Below are 10,028 nucleotides of genomic sequence, written 5' to 3'. Positions count from 1 at the left end.
ATTCCATATTAATATATTAGAACTTATAATATATTAATATAAATCATAAATATACTATTCTCAAAAGACTATCCATATAAATTGTGCCGGTGAAGTGCAACCCAAATGGACCATGCCGGGTCGGGTCAAGTACATACCAAATATAGTTATGGACTTAGACATTAATCCAACAGATCTATGATTTTCTTGGAAATTAATGTAGCAGTGCAAGTCCTAAGTTTCCTTGTTTGTAAACATGTGTTAGTATGATTTAAGGTCTTTATAAACCAGTCAGACTCAGGGTTTGACCTAGAAGCATGTATATACCAACCACATTTAACTTTTTGTGATTTTACTTCTTTGCCCTTGCTTTTAGAAGTGGTTCCTTGACTACTAACTTGGCCTTTATTGTTGACAGGGACAACTCCTCTACATTGTGCCCTAAGCCTTAGATTGTCGTTTTTTTAAAAAGATATCCCTTATTTTTTCAAGTGCATGGACATCAATTTGCTCCTTCAATTCTTTTTTTTACTTTTAAATTTCTGACTAACCGTGAAAGATAACTTGTGTATTTCCCCAAGGCTACACCTTTTTTCTTTTCCCAAATTTTTGATAAGATCTTTGTCTGTCTTGGTCTGATCCTTCATCCAAAGAATCAAACTTCTCATTGTTTATGACTTCCATGTCTTCAGGTTCATCACCAACATGAACACCATTAATACATCCTCCTTCCACATCACTGTCAACATTGAAAATGAAGTATGCCATGTCCACATCCACATCTTGGATATTGTTTTCCTCATCTATTATCTAGTCCACTTGATTTTCATCTTTAGGGTGTTTCACTTTCTCTGGAACCTCATCATCTTTAGAGTTTGAAACCACATCTTCATACTCTAGATTTTCATCTTCATACTCAACATCATCCTCTTCATATTCTACATCATCCTCTTCACTTCCAAATAAATTATCCATAAGGTTATCAAACAGCTCATTAAATTGTTCATCATCATTAGCAGGGGGTGTTGTAGCATCCTTCAATATGCTCATTATCCTGAACACCATTCATCTCATCCCCAACAATATCAATATTTGAAGTACTTGGCTTGTAGCATCCTTGAAAACCCTCATTATCCATAACACATGTTGTAGCATCCTGATCAGTAGTCTTTTCCTTTAATTCATCAATACCATCTAAATTAAGTCTCTTGCTATAAGAACCTTCAACTGTTTTGGAGTCCCCGACTATCAAAGACATGTACTCACCAATAGGCTCATCATTAACATGGTTCATATTTCTCAACGAAGATTCCACATGAACTTCAGCCTCTTGATCATCATTTGCAGGTAATTCCTCAATCATAATTTTACCTTTTACATTTGGAGGCAAGAAGTCAATCAGTAGATTTGTCATCTCATGTTATGTGTACACCTCAATCAACTTGTTATGTGGAATGTTTTTAGATAGATTGATAACATCCTGATCATTCCCTAAAGCTCTAAGACCAAATTGAAAGTCACCATTGGGTATCTTAAAATGGTAGTATATGATCAGGGAGTCTGAGACATCAACTTCATTCATCTGTGGGTTTGGGTAACCTAGGTCAAGCATTATGGCATCAAGTTCGTGTATAAAGAACTCATATATGTCCACATAATCAACATAACGCACTTCACCTCCAATGTACTTTTATATTAGGTAACTTAGTAAACTTCCTACAGTGATGTAGCTTAATACTAAACCATATAGGTGCACCCGCTACAATAAACAATACATGATAACAAAGTCAAAATTTTGCATTTTTGAGTTTGGAAATCAATGGGAAAATGTTTTAATAGGAAAGTTAAAGAAAACTGGGCAACTTACCATATATATGGAAGATACGTTCAAAGCTTTAATTTTTGGTTTGGTCTGCCACATTACATACACCATTTCGACTTGAAACGTATGAAATCACCTTCTCTTTGTTGCTTCGATTAGGGGTTATGGATAAGAAATGAGTGTATTTTGCAGGTTCTAATGGAGCAGAAGAAAGAGTGAGGAAGGTGAGGAGTTGATGTGTGTTTGAGATCGTAAATGATTATGCTAGGCCAAAAACCTTTAGTAACATTCAGGTGAATGAGACTTATGTGTCAACTCATGATTATGCTAGGCCAAAAACCTTTAGTAACATTCTATTTATATCTTTTTCTTATTTTTACACCAAATTAATTTTTCAAAAACCCTCGTAAAACTCTATTTTTGCACCACCAAATTTCTTGCGAAATTGATTTTCAAAAATCTTCACAAAAAAAAAAAAGAACTTCAAATTTGTCTTTAAAGTTTTTAAACAATTTAGCATCGAAAAACTGCAACTTCATTGGATAAACGTTCATACATTTCTTTTTTCTTTTTTCTTTTTTTCTTTTTTCATTATGATGATCATACATAAAACCAATTTTGTAGCAAATAGAGATTTCCCAAGGGATTAGAATTGCTTTTTTTTAACTAAATGAAAGTGACTTAAATATGGAATATCGAATTCAAAACACTAACATAATCAAAAGGCATATTTCCAATGGACTTAAAAGACACTAAATACATTGTTCTTCGAAACATCGAACAAATCAAGAATTCAAGATCACAAGCACATGTGCAAGAGATCTAAACTCACGTGTGCCCACATAAAAATATCTTCGATGCATAAAAAAGATTATTCTATTGTCACATTAAGTCCCTCGTTTCTAGACAACATATTTTTTCCCACCATAAAGATAATATACTCAAAACTTTAAAAAAAATAAATAAATAAATAAAAAGTCAATTTCGTTGACCAACTCCAAAGTGAAACCTCCCTGTTCCTTGATCATTAAAAGCATACTCAAGTCTAAGAGGACCTAAAGGAGACGCTACACGCATTCCCACTCCATAACCATATCCACTTCCCGGCTTTAGCCTAGCCCCCGCAGGATCCCCTTTTAAAAATCAAAATTAAAAATTAAATTATTAATAGATTGAAAAAAATAAAATAAGGGAATTACCAGGAACGGTTGGGCCTGAACCAAGATCAGTTCCATAGTCAGCAAACATGGCTCCTTCCACGGGCCCCACCTGCCAGGTCAACCAAATACAATCAAGGGTAAAATAGGCATTTCAAACTAAAATAAACTAACTTACCAAAGGGAAAGAAATCTCTCCACAACCAACAGCATAAGATCTCCCTGATCCAATTGCTCCTTCTTCATATCCTCTCACACTGTTTGTTCCACCAATAGGGAATGCTTCATGGGGAGGGAAATTTCCCACAACATGTCCACCAGATAGACTGTGTATTCATACAATAATTTAAACAAGTTAAAAAGACGAAAATAACCCTACTTCTTTCTTTTATTAAACAGTATTAAGAGTAATGTAAGTTCCTATTATGGATTAAAAAGTGTACATTGCCATGTCAGCAATTTAGATATAATATCAGGTTACTGGCCAACATTGATAAAAATAATAATAATAATAATAATAATAACTAGAAAATGCCCCTCCACATAGAAAAGGTTTTGCTTAGAAAATTACAGGGACTGTTTTTGAAAAAAGAAACATCATAGGGACCATTTTCATAATTCATTTTCTACGTAAGGACAAAAGCTCACTTTTTAATATTTGTTATTAGACGGGCATTTATGTAATTTTTTATACAAACGAACCATTCATGTAAATATAATTCTGCACAAGGACCGTTATTGTAATTTATTTTCTACATAAAGACCAAGCATGTGAAACCTGCAAACATGCGAAAGGTAAAGGGATGAAAAATGTTGGTGCTCAGAATTGAGGGGCTAAAAGTGGCATTTTACAAGTTTAAGGATCAAATATGCCAAAATAAGAAAGTTTTGTGGATAAAGTCTAAAACAAATTGCTAAATTTTAAGATTATTTGTCGCCAAAAGTCTAAAATAACAAAAACTTGGGCCAAAAATGTAAAATTATAGAACTATGCACTGTGGCCAAAATTTAAAATAAAAACTTTAGTGGCAAAAATCTAAAAACCTAAAACTTTACTACTCATAAGTCATAACAACTTTTGTTTTAATAATAATAATAATAATAATAATAATAATAAAAGTAGATTGCTATTTCATGTATATTATTATTACCTCAAATTAAGGGAAGCAGGGCCAATTGCAAGGCCTTTTCTTGCACGACAAGTAACCCTATTGAAAACCAGCCATTCAGACCAAACAGGAAGCCCCTGTTCCATATTTACAACTAACTGAAAAAATTTAAAAGCTGTGAGGGCATTTTCGTAATTATAGAGAAGAAAAATAAAAGTTTGTTATATATATATGTGTTACCATTGAAGAACTAGGGTCGCTTGAACCAGTGTAAACAGTTTCAAGCTTAGCAAGTACCATATCATCATGGATATTTCCACTACATTGAAAATATGAGGAGAAAATTGTCATTTGTCAAGTTTTTGAAAATAGGTTGACTAAATAGGAAAGAGGTGAAAATTACCTTGCGGTTAGTGGGCTGCTATGGTAGTCGCGTATCATTGGATTCCCTTTTTCATCACGAGCACCAGCACGCTGTTTTTAATGTCAAAATTTATTATTTATTATTTATATTTAAAAATATAAATAATGTTGGACAGAATTGTGGAATGATAGTAAGGTATTGTTTTGGTATGAAGGAATCAATGATGGAATGGAATGGTTCATTCCATTCCATAGTTTGTTTTGCTCGACGGAATGGAATGGTACGTGATCCTTTCCGTTTTGTTAATTTTCATTCTTAGTCGTGGAGTGTTTTTTTTTTTTGTGATGGATGATAAATTGTGATATAATGGATTTTTATTTATGTTTTTTTTGGTATTTTATGAAAATTATAATGTTAATTTTGGTGAAATTACGGAAACATATTGTTTATTTGAACTTATTTGAATTATAAATGGTGCAATAGAAGTATAAAACAACTTTTTACTTATGTAATTTTTAATTATACAAAAAGATTTGAATTTTTTTTGTAATTGTTGTAAAATCACGAAAAGTATTGCTTTAATTATAAATTTGTGATGGAATGCTAAATTGGAATTTAACAAATTTTTATTTATGTGTTCTTCAGTAACACAATAAGATTTAGATTTTTTTAGGTGTTTTATTTAAATTACAATGTTACTTTTTGTAAAATAGTGAGAACATATTGTTTTTCATTTTAAAATATTTGGAATGATAAATAGCAATAAAACAATTTTTTGCTTATGTATATTTTAATGATACAAAAAGATTTTTTAAAAAAATGTTATTGTTGTAAAATAACAAAAAATATTATTTTTTTTATAACTTATTTCGGGTTTGATGACTTTCTATTATGTTCAACTTTCTTTTTGTAAATAAAACTTCGTTAATAATAATTAAAATAACATATAAAATAGAGTTAAAACTTAAAACTATACATTCTATTTACATATATTATATAAAAAAATAAAAATAAAAAATCATTTCATTCCTACACAACAGTCAAACATGACCATGGAATGTAATGACTCATTCCATTCCATTCCATCCAAACAAACAGAGGTAAAAAGGTTTCACCTTTTTTACCATCAACATATTTTTTTTTAATTATTATAAATTTATAATACCTGAAAAATAAGCCCTGCTGTTCCACTCCATTTTGGTCTAAAAGGACGACTATATTCAATGCCAGCTGTAATCCTTCCAATGGTTAGATTAGTGTTATTGGGTTGATTTCCATGAACAAGAGTTCCAGGGGTTCTTGAATTCTGAAACACAAACACCCATAAATAAAAATCTAATCTTTTTTACAAAATTAAATTCAAATTTCAAAAGGGTACCTGAACCATTATTGTTCTTGATGTCCTTTTATCATCTCCTTCAATCCAAGGATCCGTGTAGTTGATCCTAAAGATCGAGTCAATTTGTCCCCTTTCAAGTGAAAGATTTATCTTTTGATTCCTCCCAAATAGATTTCGATGATAAAGTGCACAACTTTAATAAAAAAACAAATTCAAAGTTATAATCTTTATACAAACAAATTCAAAGTTATAATCTTTGACATTATATTATTACCTTCCAATAAGTCCTGCTAAAGGGCCACTTGTGATCCTACAAATGAAAGAAATAAGTAAAACTACTATAAATCAACAAATAAAAATCGAAATCTTTTATTTTTTATAAAAAAAATAACATACCCACTTGAAATTCCACCACCAGCTGAGATACCTCCACTTACACGTTCAACTGCATTAATTGTGAGGTCCACCTTCCCTGAATCTGTAGAAAATTGCAACATCTTTGATTTATAAACAAGAGTACAAGACTTTATTCTATTTTCTGAATCTTGATTATATGAATTGGAATGTCATCAGTTATGTTACCTCCAGCTGGCTGTGGAACAATACTAACATCTTCCATAATTCCCATAGCTAACAATGTGTCTACATCTCTTTTTGCTTGAAGCATACTATATACCTGATAATAGCATTTCAACTTTCATGTTACATCTTCATTTTAACAAACTTTAATAAAAGAAGAAAGCTATTGCTACATGTTGTTTAGAATACCTGACCCTTTTTGGTATTAAGTTGCCTAAGAATTGTCTCAGGCCTTGTCTTACCTGTAGTTGGCTCACCACTGGATTTTAACACCAAATAACAGAAGTTAATGTCAAAATATCTTCAAATTAAAGGATTATATAATCAGAAAAAATAAAGATCTTCTTACGTTCTACGGAGAAAACGTACGGATATATTGTTGACCTCTGCTTCTGAAACTTGTAACCTAATAATTCCTCCAGAGAGAATCTCAATTCCTGAAACCTGATGATTTCAATTTCATCATAATAAACACTGTTATATAGTATATACCATTTTTGGATATCAATTATCAAATATGTTGTTTAAGAGAAAATGGTAATGAAGTCGGATGCTAACCAAACCAAAAAGGCCACGCTCCATATACCACCCGTTAATGGAGTTTATAACATGGTCTAATTGTCGTATGTTTACAATATTTCCTGCATAACTTAACAAAATATCAGTTAAACACAGTAGTAACTTAACTTTATGGAGAATTCATTCATTCAAAAGATGAAAGATACCTACCATATCCATCACGAAATTTATCTTCTACAAATTTTGTTGGCAAAACATTGGCTCCTTCACAAACCAGCCCTTGGAAATCTTGGTTTGGTTCTACCTTATGCCAAAAGATACTGGTGTAAATAACTCCATACTAGTGTATAGAACTATAGATATGTCTTACATACTTAAAGGTTATTAATTACATAGAATTAGAACCCAAAGTATGAGTTTTTAAGCATACCTGGAACACCAAACGGATGCCATCACGAGTATCTACTGCTACAGGCATGCAAGAAGAGAAATACCCGCTTCCAATGATCCTATGCACATCTTCCTGAACTTCGCGTGTAGTTAAAGCTGAATTAGGTCGACATGTTTTCAATGCCGCAATGGCTTCTGCCTCCAAATCTTTCCTTTCAAGCTCCTCTCCGTCCTTATTTCTTACCAAAACCTCACTAATTAGCACACGCTCGTCGTCATGTCGGCTCACCGAATGACTCTTACTCGACTGAGTTACTTCACCGCCCTCCTCGTCGCCCCGGGTCAACGCCAATGAAGCCGAGCACAGTAGTGGTGGTTTTTTGGAGTGAAAAGGGTTTGAAGGTTTTGGAGGTTTCTGAGTACTCGGTTGGAATTTGCTGATGGAAGAAGATATGAATTGAGTGAGTGAGTGTTTGGAATTGTTAAAAATTGAAGAAATTGAAAGACGGAGGTCGGCGAAGAGAGGAAGTGGACGGCGGTGATGGTGTTGATGCCGGTGGTGGTGAATAGGGACAAAAGGAGGGATTTTAATGGAGGACGACCTGAATTGAATGGATTTGTTTTCCGGCATTGTTTGAATCGGCGGTGCTATGATGCTCGCTAACCTCCGGAAAACCGCTAATGAAAGTCAGGTCGATGGTGGCATTTTCTAGGGTTTTGGTTAATTACTGAAATTTTGGGGATGCAGTTTTCCTAGCGATACTGAAAGCTGTCCTGTTTGAAAACGGACTCGGGATCCGTAAGGTTTTAGCGTCGCCAAACAGAAGAATTATGATTTAAAAAATTTTAATTACTTAAATAAGTTTTTATTTTTATTTTTTTATCTTTACGAGACCGGCGGTTATGGAGCGGGAAAGAGAACCGCACCCTCGAACTAGGGGTGTTCATAAAAACTCGTATCCGAAGACCTGATCCGAAAAATCTGATATCTGAACCCAAAATTATCCGAAACTTCGGATATTTGAATTTTGGATATCCGAATTTTCGGATTCGGATACGGATAATCACTTTAAACATTTTCGGATATTTCGGATATCCGGTATCCGAAATTAAGATTTTTTATATTTTATCTTATTGCTTGAATATATAAACTTGGAATAAGTTAAAAATATATGATTTTTAATTGTTTTATTATATTTTCTCTCATTAGCTTTTGCTATTTTGCTTAGATCTAAATCATGGTTGCTAATGACATGTAATGTTCATTATGTTCCATGTTCATTCAAATATAATACTGTATTAATTTTATGAACAAAGATCGATGTTGTTGCTGGTTTTAGACCAAATTGGTTAGTTGACAATATGTTACTATTTTTTTATTAAATGTGTTTTAATTTGTGGAAATAAAAGCTAGCAATCGAAGAATGGAGCTTTGAGTCAATGGTTCTAATTGTTTCGCAACCTACAGTGACTTAACCATTCATTGTTTGTGTGTTTCAAATTGATACTTGATGGTTTTTAATTTGTTTAATATAAAATTAGGTTCGTAGACTATCAATAGGTTCATATATTGGTTGTTTTATGGTTTTGTGCAGCTTGATTCTGGGTTTATTTGATCTCAACTTTAGCAACGCGTTAGGTTTTTATTGATCTCAACCAGGATAAAACATTAATTTTATGGACTAAAATTTAATAGTGATTAAAAAATAAGAATTCCAGATATCCGATTTTGGAATCCGAATGCGTATTCGAAATTTCGGATACGAATTCGGATATTAAAATCTATTATCCGAATTTTTCGATGTCTAAAATTCGGACGCGCTAAAAAATTATAAAAAATATAATATAATTCATGGTTTTAATTCCCTAAAAAACAAGTATAATATCTGTATAAAATATTTTTTTAATAAAAATTAAAGATAGCGAAAAGTGATCATTTTCTGGATGAAATAAGAGTAATGGAAAGTTTAACGTAGCATTCAAAAAGTAAAAGATGATTTTTGGCCATATCCTATAATCTCGTTACTTTTATCTTATAAATTTTGTGGGTCAAGATAACAATTTATCTTTATTAAAATTGTCTATATGATTTAGTAAAAATTAGTAAAAAAGTTTGGGTTTTGCCTCAGGACGGATTTTTTATTTTTAATTTTTTTTAAATTATATTACAGATTTGACAAAGATTACATGAAATATGTTGTGTATTGTGTTATAGCAAAGTATGCATGCTCATTTGAAATAAGTGAAAAAATTTTAATAACTAATACCATCTTTAATGAAAAAGGCTTAAATGAGTCATTTAAAAGGTGCAAAATACAAAATAATAATAATAATAATAATAATAATAATATAATAATAATAATAATAATAAATAAATAAATAAAAATTAGCATCATACAAACATCCAATTTAAGAATCTTAAATACATTCTAAAATTAAGATTACAAATTTTTTTCCAAAAGATCCTCAAGTAGTTAGATTTTCTCTTATACATTTGAGATATTACCATACGAGGAACTAAAGACAATGGAATTTTTTTTATGTGGAGAACTACTATGTAAAGTTCAAAGAGCTTATCCAACAAGGTCGTACCACATGCAAAGACAAATATTTAATATGATACATTAATCATTGAGTTGTATGTGAAGACATTGTTAGGTGCAATTTGTGCACATTTTTGCACACCTTTTAGTCCCTCTTTATGCATCTATTTAGCATAATTGTTCTTCCTTTTTCTTGTATTTCATCATATTCATGTTAGTCTCTAGAA

At 31.7% G+C, this 10,028-nt stretch overlaps 1 protein-coding gene across 1 annotated transcript; it reads right to left on the bottom strand.

Annotated features, from left to right (window-relative positions):
- Nucleotides 1–2,516: 2,516 nt before the first annotated feature.
- Nucleotides 2,517–8,054, bottom strand: OEP80 (outer envelope protein of 80 kDa). Its single transcript, XM_079056262.1, has 16 exons — nucleotides 7,299–8,054; nucleotides 7,079–7,172; nucleotides 6,908–6,990; nucleotides 6,699–6,793; nucleotides 6,539–6,608; nucleotides 6,353–6,446; nucleotides 6,167–6,248; nucleotides 6,045–6,080; nucleotides 5,810–5,963; nucleotides 5,597–5,737; nucleotides 4,471–4,541; nucleotides 4,308–4,386; nucleotides 4,110–4,225; nucleotides 3,137–3,284; nucleotides 3,001–3,070; nucleotides 2,517–2,934 (listed from the first exon to the last, which is right to left on the bottom strand). Exons 1-16 carry the CDS (start codon nucleotides 7,887–7,889, stop codon nucleotides 2,780–2,782), a joined length of 2,079 nt encoding a protein of 692 aa, XP_078912388.1. The 5' UTR covers nucleotides 7,890–8,054; the 3' UTR covers nucleotides 2,517–2,779.
- Nucleotides 8,055–10,028: the final 1,974 nt, after the last annotated feature.

This window comes from Lactuca virosa, chromosome 6, assembly GCF_052849685.1.
Source record: "Lactuca virosa cultivar CGN04683 chromosome 6, Lactuca_virosa_CGN04683_v6, whole genome shotgun sequence".
In the NCBI taxonomy this organism is placed as follows: Eukaryota; Viridiplantae; Streptophyta; class Magnoliopsida; order Asterales; family Asteraceae; genus Lactuca; species Lactuca virosa.
Note: the sequence above shows the minus strand (reverse complement) of the source record. Positions and strands in the feature narration are given on the sequence as shown.

What these genes read in the sequence shown, in the direction of transcription:
- OEP80 (XM_079056262.1), bottom strand. Translation starts at nt 7,889, where the DNA reads ATGCCGGAAAACAAATCCATTCAATTCAGGTCGTCCTCCATTAAAATC. An exon ending in GTACGTTTTCTCCGTAGAAC is followed by an intron (nt 6,609 to 6,698) that starts GTAAGAAGATCT and finishes GTTAAAATCCAG; the next exon opens with TGGTGAGCCAACTACAGGTA. An exon ending in CAGCAGGGCTTATTTTTCAG is followed by an intron (nt 4,542 to 5,596) that starts GTATTATAAATT and finishes CATTAAAAACAG; the next exon opens with CGTGCTGGTGCTCGTGATGA.